General features: G+C 35.1%; 1 protein-coding gene across 11 annotated transcripts in view; it reads right to left on the bottom strand.

Moving 5' to 3' along the window:
- The window catches only part of NIPBL (NIPBL cohesin loading factor), a 237,367-nt gene that overhangs the window by 110,413 nt on the left and 110,318 nt on the right, over positions 1-16,636 (bottom strand). For 10 of the 11 annotated variants that reach the window (XM_064271355.1, XM_003407996.4, XM_064271348.1 and 7 more), the window contains 3 exons: positions 12,820-12,977; positions 11,174-11,270; positions 4,931-5,557 (listed from right to left, as the gene is read on the bottom strand). In XM_064271355.1, coding sequence (XP_064127425.1) covers positions 4,931-5,557; positions 11,174-11,270; positions 12,820-12,977 — 882 coding nt within the window. The other variant, XM_064271383.1, reaches the window with a different exon arrangement.

The raw sequence follows: 16,636 nt of genomic DNA, 5'->3' as shown, positions 1-16,636 counted from the left end.
TCGATCTTACTCTGAATCTCTACAGGTCTCTTTTGTCTACCCAGTCGATCTTACTCTGAATCTGTACAGGTCTCTTTTGTCTACCCAGTCGATCTTACTCTGAATCTATACAGGTCTCTTTTGTCTACCCAGTCGATCTTACTCTGAATCTCTACAGGTCTCTTTTGTCTACCCAGTCGATCTTACTCTGAATCTCTACAGGTCTCTTTTGTCTACCCAGTCGATCTTACTCTGAATCTATACAGGTCTCTTTTGTCTACCCAGTCGATCTTACTCTGAATCTCTACAGGTCTCTTTTGTCTACCCAGTCGATCTTACTCTGAATCTGTACAGGTCTCTTTTGTCTACCCAGTCGATCTTACTCTGAATCTGTACAGGTCTCTTTTGTCTACCCAGTCGATCTTACTCTGAATCTATACAGGTCTCTTTTGTCTACCCAGTCGATCTTACTCTGAATCTCTACAGGTCTCTTTTGTCTACCCAGTCGATCTTACTCTGAATCTCTACAGGTCTCTTTTGTCTACCCAGTCGATCTTACTCTGAATCTCTACAGGTCTCTTTTGTCTACCCAGTCGATCTTACTCTGAATCTATACAGGTCTCTTTTGTCTACCCAGTCGATCTTACTCTGAATCTCTACAGGTCTCTTTTGTCTACCCAGTCGATCTTACTCTGAATCTCTACAGGTCTCTTTTGTCTACCCAGTCGATCTTACTCTGAATCTCTACAGGTCTCTTTTGTCTACCCAGTCGATCTTACTCTGAATCTCTACAGGTCTCTTTTGTCTACCCAGTCGATCTTACTCTGAATCTCTACAGGTCTCTTTTGTCTACCCAGTCGATCTTACTCTGCATCTGTACAGGTCTCTTTTGTCTACCCAGTCGATCTTACTCTGAATCTGTACAGGTCTCTTTCGTCTACCCAGTCGATCTTACTCTGAATCTATACAGGTCTCTTTCGTCTACCCAGTCGATCTTACTCTGAGTCTATACAGGTCTCTTTCGTCTACCCAGTCGATCTTACTCTGAATCTGTACAGGTCTCTTTCGTCTACCCAGTCGATCTTACTCTGAGTCTATACAGGTCTCTTTCGTCTACCCAGTCGATCTTACTCTGAATCTGTACAGGTCTCTTTCGTCTACCCAGTCGATCTTACTCTGAATCTATACAGGTCTCTTTTGTCTACCCAGTCGATCTTACTCTGAATCTATACAGGTCTCTTTTGTCTACCCAGTTGATCTTACTCTGAATCTGTACAGGTCTCTTTTGTCTACCCAGTTTGGTTATCAGTTTTCATTATATCATAAAACTTCACATAACGATGGAGAGCCATTTCTATGACGAATAATTTCAATATTTGGGATACTGATTATCTTTAAGCCTTATTCAGCATTGAGAATCACAAAATTACCTATCAGAATGGACACATTTCCCGAAGAAAATGCATACAAACAGATTTCGTAATCTTAAGGCCAAAGTTTGTCATCCAGATGCTGATATTTTGAAAATAAGAGCTGAACTCAATCACGTTTGTACAACACAAGTGATGTCACTTAAACCCTACAACTGATAACTAAAAACATTTACTATAAAGCCAAAGGCACACTAATTATTACACATAGTAGCCAATTATGAAAAATGAAAATATTCCACCCCTAAGCCAAAGTACAAGCTAAGCGGCCAGATGTCCTATTCTTGTCCAAAATATCAGTCTCTTACTCTAAATGACAGTATGTAATAATTTACTTCTTATAAGGTTACAGTGCAAGAATACTGTAATTGTATAAAAAACATTAATGAAGTTAGGTCATTCCCTATACTTGCTAGCATGGAAAGTGGACCTTGAGAAAAGATGAAACAGGCAAAGATGAACAAAAGATGAACACCTTCTTTGACTAAAGAAAGCAGGAATTTTCAGCAAATGAAAGAGTTATTCATGTCTGTGATAGGTCATCCCAAAGTAAAGATGAATAGCCTTATAAAATTAATTTACATAATTACAGATGTTAAACATGTGAGCAAAAAGACTGAGAAAAAGGTCATGTTGGAATATTACAAAATATTATGTAACAGAGAGTTACCCTATCAGTATATACATAGGATTGTCCAAAGAAGAGAGACAAGGCCGAAGAAACATAAATATCTAGCTGCCAGGAAACTGTCTTCTGTATGTTAACAGGGTATATTAGATTCTACCACAGCCTAGGTAAACTATTTTTTAAGACTACTTTACCCTTTTTCTCAAATTCTACAATCATCAAACAACCATGCTTGTTGAACTTTCTAATATTGTTTAGAAGATAGAGATTTTTTTTCCTAGTCTACTGAAAAGAATACTTTTCTCAGAGCAAATAAATATACTGGGAATTATGAATACATTTTCCAAGGACCTGACATACTCTTGAACAATGGAGATTCTACATCTACACAGAGAAAATGCTGAGACACTACAGCAGAGCTTTCAGTAAAACCAAATAGTCTTGTTTGCTTCTTATCACCACCAATAATATAAAGTTCTCAAGGCCAAATTGTAGAATACTTTAAATGTCTATTTTATTTATAATTTAGTCCTAAAAAGTAAAATAAATGGTAACTAGTGATAAATTCATTTCAAGGAAGTTATCTCATCTCTGACTACAAAACCACTTCAAGATAATTCTACTTTTATTTATGACTTTACCTATAATCTTGGAGTACCATAAAACCTTTAAATCTTTCCAAAATATCTAGGTAACTGCTTACCTAAAATATGCTCTCCCATCACACAGTGCAGAAACTGACACAAAGTAACAAGGTTCTGAATCAAAGGTGTTAGGTGCCACCTAAGTTCCAAAGATTTTCAGATAAACTCATGAAATGAGAGAGTTTTCAGAAAACAAGTTAGAAATGATAAAGAGGAAAGTAGGTTCAGCATAATCAATCTGGGAAAACACACATATTAAATCATTTAAATCAAACTAAAATCAGATAGCGCTAATTAATCATTTTTCCTACTTTAGTCCTCATAGAGCCAGACAACTGTATTTTCACCAAAATCCTAAATCAACTCTATTCATTCAACTTTTCAATCACCTTTGTCATAGCCACACCACCACAGATTACAGAAAATTGTTTGGATAACGGAAAGTAAAGAATATGCTACCAGTTTATGTAAGAAGAGTATGTTGTATTTGTTGATTTTGTTTTATTCTCCCAAAGAAAAATTAGTAGTCTAAAATAAGCTTGCTAATAGGCAATTAGACCTATTTTCCTCACTACCACCTTTATTTTTATTGTTTTTAAGGTAAAAAAATTTTGATTTCAACAAATATGATACAATATAAGTTCAGCAAAATAAAAAGCTCACCATTTCCTCTGTTGTTTTTTCTACCAACAATTAAAATATTACTTATAAACTATACTTTTTTGAAGTCCACAATTTTCCAGAACACAGATTAAAATATCATGGAAAAACTCACTTCTCAAGGCAAATGATATTTTTTGGTCAGGCAATCACAATTTTATATGTTTTTGCAAAACCGCCTATCACAGGACTTGGGAATTTCAGGCGGATTAACATAAACTAGAGAAGTTGACTAGTAATGTTGTTCTCTTCATTTAACATGCATATACTTTTACAGGTAGAGAAGAGATACATTTTGGAACCCACATATTTATTTCCTGGTCGTCACATTGCAAACCAAAGAGAAAACTAACAAGCAATATTTTATTTTATCCTTAACATCAAAGATTCACTAGTAAAAAAAATACCTGGTACCTTAGAAAATGAAAACTTCCAGCAGTCTCGTTACATCTACCTATTATGATTTATGTACTTTGCAAACATTATAGCACAACAATTATTAAATATAATCTTTTTTTGGAATAATATTCACAAGTGCCATCACGATCTATGGAAGAAGTAATCTGTATCTTGAGCGTGTTTGTAAGCAGAGGAACACAATCATCTGGTGATGATTCTGTCACATAATAAAGATGATCATATATAAAAATGGAGTTCTACTCAACATGAGGATGTTTTACAGTTACCAAGAAAGAAAATATGAAAATTATAAATCAACTTAGAATATTTAATCATAAAATGAAATCGTAAAGTGAGCTTTGGTTTGAATGATCAAATACGTATATGCATTTGTAAAGATATTAAATTAATAAATTATATTACTAATTTCAATTGCTGATTCATCAGCTTCTCTTAAAATTTTCAGGAGGTTTTGCATACAGTATACCAAACAGTCAAGAAGTTACTAAGGGAGTTACTTTTCTTTGATTACAAAAGCATGAAAAAAGTCCATGAACTCAGAACAGGTATGTCTTGAAACTGCATTCTAATACACTAATCAGATAAAAGGGAACACTTAACTGTAATCACCATCAAAAGAAGCTGCTTAATCCTGAAATGTCTGCTATTTAATATTAACTTAAGGCTCTTTTTATAATGTTTATTTAAAAAAAAAAACACACACACATTATTAAGATGGTATGCTCACAAGCCAAGCAAAAAATATAGTTGCCTAATAAGCATACACATAAACTTTTCTTACATGTACTGCTTTAAAATCATCCTATAGCCATTAACTTAGTTTTGGCAGAAAAAAAAGTTGAAGATGCACAGCTATATTAATATAAAGTATGGAAAATGGATGTCATATAGAAATGCTAATGTTCACTTTAGTAGAAAAGCACAAATAAATAAAATCACATAGAACATAACAGGTAGCAGACCTGTGGTACAGAACTACCAAATCCCAACTAGACAGTTGCTTTAGATAAAATATGGAATGTAAAAGAATTAAACTTCTGAAGTATAGGCATTAGTAATAAAAATATACGTGAGGCATAAAGAATTATAAAAATATGAGAAATATTGTAATTTCACTATAATCATACATTTGCTCAGAGGACGAGGTAGTAACAACGAAATTATTTTACCTTTATCTTGAACTTCTTTTGAAAAGCGTTCCCTTTCAATAGCTGATTCTCTCTCTATCCGCTCAATTTCAGCCAATGCATCCAATTCTACTTCGTCATATATAGGTCCCTGCTGTGATACCTGTTGCTGATTCTGTACCACAGAAGTCTGGGGTTGTTTTGTAGCAACTGAAGTGTTCTGTTGTAAAACAGGCACTTGATTTGCTGGAAGGAATGCTGTTTGTTCTTGCTGCGACAAACACTGAGCAGCATTTAGTGGGCGGTTTATATCCTGTGGAGTAATGGGTGTTTTTGAAGTCTGTCCTGGGTACTGCACATTAAAAGGAATATCATTTTCTGAAACATTGCTATTTTCCATACCAGAAAGCATATCCTCTTGCTGGTCCATGTCTGAAGACCTTATACGAGAAAGTCTTAATGTAAGTTTAGTGGAGTCCTTGGATGGAGAACTAATGATATCATACATTGCAGCTTTCTCACTCTGGTCTTTTTCATCCTTGCCTAATTTCATTTTCTTTTGCTTCTTTTGTTTTCTTTCTGGAGAATCTAGCAGTATATCAGGTGGAACATCTCGAGGTGATGAACAAGGTAGAGGCTGAGACTGTAGGATTAAAGGTGGTCTTGATCCTAGAAAAACAATTCAAGAGGAGTGAACAGTAGTGCTGGTTTCAAATTTCTTTTACAGTACAATAGAAACATTATGTAATTGACAACATAGTAAAGTTAGAAAGATTAGTTATAAATTATCTAATCCAAGCCTCTAGTTTACAAAAGATGAAAAAGAATTCTAGAGACTTGTTTCCCACGGTCTCTAAGCTTGTTCGTGGATGACCCAGGTTTAGAACGCAAGGGCACTGAGTATTCCATCTTCCAAACCAGTATTATTTCTATTTTTGTGCCAATGAAATACTAACACTTAGTTTTAAAATGGCAAAAGAGTTTATTATTTCTAAAGAAGCTACAAAACCACCATTTTAGGCATGCTCATCTCTATTCTTTCACTGATTACAAGTCAGAAAACTGATATATCCTAAATATAAGAAAAAGTATTTGTCAAGTTACACAAAAATTACACATTAATCCTAGAGACTACACTCATGTGAATATCACTGGTATGAAAAGAAAAAGAAAGTAGGAACATCTACAATTACTAGAGTCTCCGTTCACTCCACAATCTTTTAATAAAGTACTGATTAACAAAAGTTACAAGACGGAAGTAAAAAAAAAAGATCTCCTAGCTAACCTGAACAAACTCATCTTTTGGATGACTGTTTTAACATCTCTCAAAGCAAATGTATTTTATAAGGAATTTAGCTTTTGTTATGAAAACAAACCTCTTCAATACACTAAGTGCTTAAACATAATGCCCAATTTTAGAGTTTTAAATTATTAAATAATTGTTTTATAACACACTATTAAGATTTCTAAAGTTATCTCTACAATTCTCGTGTTTAAGACACAATAACTTTTAAATAAATAAATAAATGGGGAGAACTATTTTTATACTTCATGTGGCCTTGATTTTCTCCTTCCACTTAACATCACAAACATACTCTCTCTGGCTTGCTAATCCCCCTTTTATTAGAAAATTATGTAAGTCCAGCGAATTTAAAGGCTCAATAAGATAGCTTGAACCAAAATTCCATTAAATTAACCAACGTGATGTGATATAGGGAAGTGTTAAAGTAAGTTAATCAAGTGGAAAAATTCTGCTAATTAACAAGTTGTTAAGTGAGAAAAAAAGCTGATCTGCCTCATAAATAAGAGCATAATTGTATCTGAGCCATGTATGCAATTCTTAAGTTGGACTATTTATACAAAGTTTTAAAGCCCATAGGAAATTGTACAAATCAGTCAAGAATGAAAGTGCTTTACCGGCAAAAACTTAAATCTAGATCCATCTTAAATTATGATTTTTCCCCCATAAGCATAAAGAATCAAGGTGGAACAAGAACAAGTGTTACTTTATCAGAACACCAATTACATAAAATATCTAAATGCATAACATAGATAAGGTGAGGATATTAAAAAATGAATTTCCCATAATATAATAATATATACTTTCGATCAGTAATTTCAATAAATTTCAAATGTTATATAAAAAATACAACTTCTTAGAGAACATACCTATAAAATAAAGCATGATAAGATGCTGTTGGAGCAATTTACTATAAATGTTAGTTTGAGGTTATATCAATCAATAGATATATTCTTTAGACAGAGCTTATACGGGAACCCTGGTGGTGCAGTGGTTAAGAACTCAGCTGTTAACCAAAACGTCAGCAGTTCGAATCCACTAGCCACTCCTTGGAAACCATATAGGGCAGTTCTACTCTATCCTAAAGGGTCACTATGAGTTGGAACTGACTCAAGGGTAATAGGTTTGAGCTCGTATGAGACACGGAAAGGAAATGAAACTAACATTTTTGGACCATTTATTTTGTATCAGAGCTTGTGCAAGCTGCTTTGCATATCAATTCACTTAGTTTTTGCAACGTTCTTATTGAATATTATCTCCATTTTGTGGAAAGGAAAGTGAAGCTTATGGAGGTTAAGAAATTTGCTCAAGGTTATATAATTAGCACACATGAAAAATTTAAACCCACATTTGGCTAAAGTCTAAATTATAATAAACTATATTAGCTTCCTAATGACATATACTTTCAAACCAACTTCAAATTCTAACCATTCACCTGGGAGTCAAATTAGACTTGACACCCTTTAAAACTAGTTGGAAAACAAGTTCATGAACACATTATTCATAAGAAGCCTCTCCTTCTAGTAAAGTATGTATCTATCTCATGAGTTATAAAAAACATAGGTTGGCAAGGTGCCCATCAACGGATGAAGGCATAAATAAATTATGGTATATGCACATAATGGAATACTACGCATCGAAAAAGAACAAAGATGAATCCATGAAACATTTCATAAGATGGAGAAATCTGGAAGACATTGTGCTCAGTGACATTAGTCAGCTGCAAAGGGACAAATATTGTATAAGACCACTATTATAAGAACTGGAGGAATAGTTTATAGAGAGAAGCAAATATTCTTTGATGGTTATGAGAGGGGTTGGGGGAGAGGGGAGGGAAAGGAGTTTTCACTAATTAGGTAGTAGATAAGTTTTATTTTAGGTGAAGGGAAAGACAACACACAATACAGGAGAGGTCAGCACAACTGGACTAAACCAAAAGCAAAAAGTTTCCTGAATAAACTGAATGCTTCGAAGGCCAGTGTAGGAGGGGCAGGTGTTTGGGGACCTTGGTTTCAGGGGACATCTAAGTCAACTGGCATAATAAAATCTATTAAGAAAACATTCTGCATCCCACTTGGAGAGTGGTGTCTGGGGTCTTAACTGCTAGCAAGCAGCCAGGTAAGGTGCATCAATTGGTCTCAACCCACCTGGAGCAAGGAAGAATGAAGAACACCAAAAACACAAGGTAATTATGAGCCTAAGAGTCAGAAAGGAACGCATAAACTAGAGACTACATCAGCCTGAGACCCAAAAAACTAGATGGTGCCAGTCACAACCGATGACTGCCTGACAGGGAACACAACAGAGAACCCTTGAGGGAGCAGGAGAGCATTGGGATGCAGACCCCAAATTCTCATAAAAACACCAGACTTAATGGTCAGACTGGGACTAGAAGGACCCTAGAGGCCATGGTCCCCAGACCTTCTGTTAGCCCAACACAGGAACCATTCCAAAAGCCAACTCTTCAGACAGGGATTGGACTGGAAAATGAAACTGGTGAAGAACAAGCTTCTTGGATCAAGGAGACACATGAGACTATGTTGGCATCTCCTGTCTAGAGGGGAGATGAGAGGGTAGAGAGGGTGAGAAGCTGCCCAAATGGACAGAAGGAGAGAAAGTGAAGGGAAGGACAGTGCTATCTCATTAGGGGGATAGTAATTAGGAGTGTACAGCACGATATATGTAAATTTTTGTATGAGAGGCTGACCTGATTTGTAAACTTTCACTTAAAGCACAATAAAAATTAATTAAAAAACAAAAAACAAATATGGGTTGGTTTTTTCTAGATCAATGATCTAAATTCTTGTTAACCCATCCCTGGCAGCCTGAGTAACTTCTGACCCTGACAACACTTGTGGGGTATGCACCCAACTTTGATGCCTATGCTACAAACAGAATTACCCTGGGAAGTTGTTCCTCCCTTCAGAGGCTGGGTTACCTTTATCCCTCAAAATTCAGAGAACTACTAGAATTAGAATGATGCGAGTTTTACTTTCACCTTGTGAGGAATGTCCTTGATAAAACTGATGGAATACATCCTTTGAAGAAAATATCTTTATCATATGAGGCAGACCAGTCTATGTTTTAGACAGCTACAATTAGAACTTCTTATGGATAGAGAAAATATCAGGTATACTGTAATTAATTAAAAGCTACTTAAAAAAAGTGAAGTACAATATTCTCTTCCAATAAACCCTGATAAATAAAATTATCTGACTGTAATTTAAACTATTTTTTTAAATTGTTGTTGTTAGGTGCCATGGAGTTGGTTCTGACTCATAGAGACCCTATGCACAACAGAAGGAAACACTGCCTGGTCCCACGCCATTCTCACAATTGTTATTATGCTTGAGCCCACTGTTGGCAGTCACTGTGTCAATCCATCTCGTTGAGGGTCTTCCTCTCTTTTGCTGACCCTCTACTTTGCCAAGCATGATGTCCTTCCCTAGGGACTGATCCCTTCTGATAATACGCCCAAAGTATATGAGACGTAATCGCGCCATCCTTGCTTCCAAGGAGCATTCTGGACGTACTTCTTCCAAGACAGATTTGTTTGTGCTTTTGGCAGTCCATGGTATAATTTTTTAAAATAGTCTGGACTTAAATTCACAATTTAGTAAATCTAATATAGGCAGAGGACCACATGAAGTTCTTCGGGAATTCTGAGATTAACAAAATTCAAGTTCATAATACAGTATGTTGTTTTTGTTAGCTCCTGTCAAGTCAGGTCCAAACTAATGGTTACCCCATGCACAAGTGAATGAAATGTGGCCCCATCTATCACTATCTCCATGACTGATTATGAATCAGACTACTGTGACCTGTAAGATTTTCAGACGTAGATCACTAGGCCTTTCCTTCCTAGCCTGTCTTAGTCTGGAGACTCCAATGAAACTTGTTCAGCATCATGACAACACACAAGCCTCCAATGACAGGTGGGTGGCGGCTGTGCATCAGGTGCATTGATGGGAATCGAATTTGGGCCTTCTCCATGGAAAGTGAGAATTTTACCACTAAGCCACCACTGCCCTTATAATACAGGATAAGTTATTAGAAAAAATACAAACTAATTGCTTAAGGAGATTAGGGGAGGGTTCATGGCAGATCCCTCATTTAATTTGGACCTTGAAGGGTAGACAGGATTTTAAAGAGCAGAGATTAAATTAAATGTGAAAATTTAGGAAGGTAATATAAAATAGGCTAGATTTAATAACTGACTAAATAAGACGAAGAGAAGACTCTAAGATGACTTCAAAATTTTTAAGTCAAGACGTTTTAAGGCTGGGTTAGCATTAAGAGAGAGGGGAATTACAGAAAGAGCAGTGAGAACAATTTGAACATGTATTTGAAGTACCAGCTAAATATCAAGGAAATCTGACCTGGAAATGAATAATTACAACTTAGGAGACAAGTCTGGAACTAAAGACCTTGATCCTGTTCACAAAAGTAATCAATGCTTTTATCAAAATGAATGGTGTAGACAAGGGAGAAAGTACAAAGGGAGATAAAAAAGACTAATGATAGAAACTGAGAAATCACAGAACAAGGAGACCAGCTAATTAAGGGGGGCGGGAGGGAAGCAATGAAAGAAATAGAAAGAAAACAGGTGGACTAGATATGAAATAAGTTTTTTTGATGGGGAGAAGGTGGAAGAGACTGACTGGTCAATATTCAAATATTTCAGAGAGCTTAAGAAAGCTGTGTTCTAAAAAGACCACTGGGTTTATCAATGAGAATGATACTGGATACATACTAGAAAATTCTGGTTGACAGGGATTTAAAGAGAATGGGAGCTGAATGAATCCATCAATGAGGACAAATTTAAACTGCATGATCTAGACCTGCTTTAGAATGGGTTTCCTTGTTTATTTCTACAACAAATGAAAAGCAATAGAGAATAACTTTTTAGTATCTGCTTTAAGAAGTTAAGAGTTCTTTACTCAACTCGAAACATGAAATGCTAAAAGAAATTTTAGTGACAATACCTTTAGGAGTTCCATCACTTCCAGCAGGGGAGCATACTGGTTGTGGAGACCTCAAGGGAAACGATGTAGCATTCCTCATTGTTGAAGAATCTCCATCCTAAGAATAGAGCATAAAGTTTATATGTTGAATGATAGAACAGGCACTATAGAAATCTTAAAGAGAACCAATAAAAGACATAAATTACTGACAGGTAAAGTGTTGGTATTCAAAAGCATAATTCTTCTGCACTTTCCTGTTTTCTTCTTGGTATATCTTAGAAGAATTGAAATTGTATCCAAAAGAATCAACAGCCTAAGCATGGCAATGAATAAGAAAACTGGTGTTACTAATGTGCTCCATTTTTGTTTGCCATTTTCTACAAAAGGAGCTGTGAACACCCTACCAAGTCATAAATGTTTTGAGGGCAGAGTTCACTCTCATCTCCGTCGTCCTAAGGGCTGAGATAATTTTTATTTCTTTTATGCAAATATATATAGCTTAGATGAAAAATATCATCAAATCAGTAACAAGGCAAATTTCTAGTATGTGGAATATTTTAATTAATATCAAAGCAACATTTAATTTCAGGAAAAAAGCTTTTTACCAGTCTTACAGGAAAAAATACCCAGGTTCTAATAAATAAAGGTTCATTATTTAAGAGAACATTTTGGTGTGAGCAGGTATTAACTTAAAACTGAAATTATATTTCCTTAAGAATCTAAACCTCTGAACTTTTTTTTGTAAGGGTCATCAAACGTTTTTTGAAAAAGGACAGATAATAAAAAATTTTAGGCTTTGTGGGCCACATACAGTCTCTGTCACTGTCATGGATTGAAATGTGCTCCCCCAAAATATGTGTCAACTTGGTTAGGCCATGATTCCCAGTACGGTCTGGCTGTTCTTCATTTTGTGATTTTCCTATGTGTCATAAATCATAATCTCTGTCTGTGGTTAAAGAGGATTAGGGTGGGATGTAACACCCTTGTTCAGGCCACATCCCTGATCGGATGTAAAGGGAGTTTCCCTGGGGTGTGGCCTGTACCACCTTTTATCTTACAAGAGATAAAAGGAAAGGGAAGCAAGCAGGGAGCTGGGGACCTAATACCACCAAGAAAGCAGCACCAGGAGTGAAGTGTGTTCTTTGGACCTACGGTCCCTGAGCCTGAGAAGCTCGTCGACCAGGGGAAGACTGATGACAAGGACCTTCTTCCAGAGCCAACAGAGAGAGAAAGCCTTCCCCTGGAGCTGATACCCTGAATTAGGACTTGCAGCTTACTAGACTGTAAGAAAATAAATTTCTCTTTGTTAAAGCCATCCATTTGTGTTATTTGTTACAGCAGGACTAGATGACTAAGACAGTCGCATATTTATTCTGGTTTTTTTTTTTTTTTTTTTGGTTGTTGCTGTTGGTTTCTGCAACTCTATAAAAACGTAAAAACCAGTTTTTGCTTACGGGTCAGGTTACTGGCCACAGCTTACCGACCCATGCTCTTAAATAAGCTCTAGGTACAGGAACCATCTCGGTCACAGTTAGATTCCCAGTACCATGAATATTCCTTGACATACGGCAGATATCCTTTAACCATTTGCGGAATTGAAATACTAAATTATGTAACAAATTCTAGAACTATTTCATTACCTTAATGATAACTAATATATTACATACGTCACTACTTAGCCTGTGCACCATGTGTAGGTAGTCGTCACTTGAGCCATGTCTAGGATTATCAGCATGATGATTAGCTGAATTGCCAGACAACGGACCAGAAACTTTATCATGTATGTTTCTCAAACCACCTGCAACAATGGGACTTGATACCGATGCTGAAATTAATAAGAATTAAAAAACAAAAGCTTTATAAAATAAACTGTTAAAATCTTAGAGAATAATAATAATAATGCTTCACGAGAAATATTTTAAACATACAGAAAGTACAACAAATAATATAAAACTTGTGTACTGACTACCAAGCTTGATCAAACCTTAATACCGTGCCAGGTGTTATTCTGGTCCATTTTTGAAAAGAAGTAAAACATTACAGATACGGATGAAGTTTTCCATTTACCTGTGCATTCCTCGCCCCTATTTTGCTCCCCTTACTCTAAAGGTAGCCAGTACACTGAATTTAGCCACTGAAACCCTGTGAAGCACAGTTCTACTCTGGAACACGTGGGGGCCCCAGGAGTTGGAGTTAACTTGATGGCAACTGGTTATGCACATGTTTCTACCTTTGCTATCAATGAATACATTCCTGAAAAACACACAGCATTGTCTGGCATATTAACTATATATAAAAATGGTACGTTATATGTATATATTCTTCTTTAACTTGCTTTTTAATTCAATATTATGCCGAGATTTATTCATTTTGTGTAGTTATAAATTTTTAAATATAGCATATAATTCTGCTGTATAATGTACATAATTTATCTACCCATTCTTATGTTGGACATTTAGATTGCTTCAACACTTTTCTGTCATAAACAATGTAGATTCTTGTACTTGACTCTTTGTAAAAATGTGTAAGATCTAGGGTGCAATATTTAGGAGTGAAATAGCTGGATGTGCCCATTTTGAACCTTACTAAGTATGACCAAATAGCTTTTCAAATTACTGATGTTCTCTTTACACCCTACTGGGAGAATATGTGTGTTCCTACTGCTCTCTATCCTTGCTAACACTTTTTGTCAACCTGAGTGTGGGAAATGTGTATGAAATGTCCCTTTAATTTGCATTTCCCTAATTACCACTGAAGCCAAGTATTTTTTCATGTGTACTGGCCATTCAGATTCCCTCTGTGTGGATAGTTTGTCTATATTCTTTGCACATTTTTCTACTGTTTTTTGTCTTAATAATTTGTGAGAGTTTTTCATGTATTCCTGGAAGGAATTACCTGTTGGGTACGACAAATCTTTAACTATTTTGAAATTTGTGATCCTTCCCCTTACAAATTTTGCTTTCTGTTTTAAGAAATCCTCTTTAACACAAGGTCAGGTCATGAAGATGGTTTCCTATTATTTTCTTCTAACTTTTTATATTTTAGCTTTCCACAGTTAAGTCTTAAATCCATCTAAAAATCTATTTTTATGTGTCATGTGAGATAGGGATCCAATTTTACTTTTTTCTATATGGGTAACTAGCAGTCTCTGCACCATTTATGAAAAAGACCATTGTTTCTCATTAACATAAAATACCACGTATATCAAGTTTCCATTTATCTATGGGTATGTTCCTAGGCTCCTAATCATGTTCCGTTATACCCCACGTCCTTCTTGTCCATGCCTATACGAATATTAAAATAAACCTTGATTCCTGTTAGACTGAGCCTCTACACCCTGCTCCTTTTCAAAATTATCTATTCTTAGACTTTTATTCTTCCATATGAATTTTTAGAACAGCTTTCGTTTCACAAAAATCTCACTTGGGATTTTATTAAAATTGTATTGAAGTTACTAATTTGGGGAAAATTCTAATCTTTATCCTCTTGAGTTTTCCCATCCACAAAGAGCATAACTCTCCATTTTCTTTGATCTTTTTCAAAAGTTTTATATGATTTTTTCCAGAAAAGTCTTGCACACATTTTTGTTAAATATATTCTAGCATCTTATGGTTTTCCTTGAAATTGCTGATGATACTGGTCCTTTAACTGCTTTTTTGGTAATATAAAAATTGTATTAATTTTTAAATAGTAATCTTGTATCTAGTAACCATGTGGAATACTTTTATTATCATACCTTATCTGCAGTTTCTCTTGGATTTTCTATAAAGATAATCCTATCACCTGAAAAGGACCTGGTTTCTTCCTTATCAATAATTATATATATATATATATGATATAAATGTCTTATAGAGACAATTATACAAGAACATCTTCCTGTATTGGCTAGGGTGCCCACTATCACATGGCATAAAAGTAGTGATTACAGGCATTCATGTCCTATTCCTAATTTCAAGGAAATTTTCTAAGTTTTCACCACTAGGTGGACAGTCTTTATAGGATAAAGTTGTGCCAGTCTATTCTTATTCTGTTAAAGTTTTTAAAAATCACAAATGGAAGTTCAAATTTTTTGAATGCTTTTTTGCATCTATTAAGAGGCTCATCTGGCCATCACTCCCTTAATCTGAATTATATTAACTATCTAATGCTAATCAACTCTTGTATTCCTCACATCTAATTTTGTTATATAGGTTGATAACATGGGTTATTCGGTTCGCTAATTATTTAGAAATTTTGTTTCTATGTTCATATGTGATGATTGGTTATATAATTTTCCTTTCTCATACTCTCATCTCACCTGATTTTGTATCAAGATTATTAAATAATTTTATAAAATGAGTTGGGGGAGTGGTGACTTTTTTTTCTGGAATGGTTTAAGATTAGAATATCTCTTTAAGAGTTTGTATAACTTGCCATTAAAACTGTCGAAGTGTGTTTTGATTCCTCCATTTTAAGGGAGGTAGATTTTGAACTACTGAGTGAGGCATGTGCATTTTAAATTATGATAAATACTGTCAAATGCTCTCTGAAAAGGATGTACCAATTTATATCACCCCTATCGAGACTATGGGAAGTTCGTATTTCCCTGCACTCTTGCTGATAAAAAAAAGTTTTTTTTTAACAAAGTATACCAATCTATAGGCATAATATTTTATTTCATTTTGATTTTCATCTCTAATTGTGTGCCAGGTTGACCATATTTTCATATGAAACTTACATTACTTAATCTGGCTTATTTTCCATTTCTGAATTCGAGGTTTTAAGACTGTTTAGAGATATGGCTTTTTTAAGTCTACGATTACTAAAAACTCACGTTTTCTCCTCAAAATTTTATGACTTAGAAAATAACTCGTACATCGTTTATCTACCTAGAACATTTTTGCTCTGGGTAATCTAAAAATTCAACTAAATTTTCAAAACGCATAGCCAATCAATCCAACACTATTTATTAAACAATTCATTCTAACCTGTTGCTGTTGTCAGCTGTCATTGAGTCGGTTTCAACTCATAGAGACCCTATATACAACAAAACAAAATACTGTCTGGTCTTATGCCATCCTCACAATCATTATCCTTTCCATTCTAACCTACTGATTTAAAAATGTTATCTTTAGAATGACAGAATCAGAAAAATCATGATTTTCCAACGACCAGTGCGAAAACTGATGAAGCAAGGATCGTTATGTGATTCTAACCCTCTTAAGTAAAACGTTAATGGGAAACAAGACAACTGCATAATCTCAAAGTATCATCCAGGAGATTACTTACTAATTGCAAAGGAAAAAAAGGGTACTTTCACAATGAAAAGATTAGGTAGTCACCACCTAAACATCACTAATAAAGGGGCCACCTGATATTATATAACTTCTGATGTGATGTAATATAAAGAACACAATATTTATGTAGTAAAAACCAAACCAGTTGTTGAGATGACTGTGGCTCATAGTGAACCCATGCGTGTCAGAGTAGGACTCTCCTCTATAC

The sequence above is a fragment of the Loxodonta africana genome, chromosome 2, assembly GCF_030014295.1.
Source record: "Loxodonta africana isolate mLoxAfr1 chromosome 2, mLoxAfr1.hap2, whole genome shotgun sequence".
Lineage (NCBI taxonomy): Eukaryota > Metazoa > Chordata > Mammalia > Proboscidea > Elephantidae > Loxodonta > Loxodonta africana.
The sequence above is the reverse complement of the archived record's forward strand: the minus strand, read 5'-3'. Positions and strand labels throughout refer to the sequence as shown.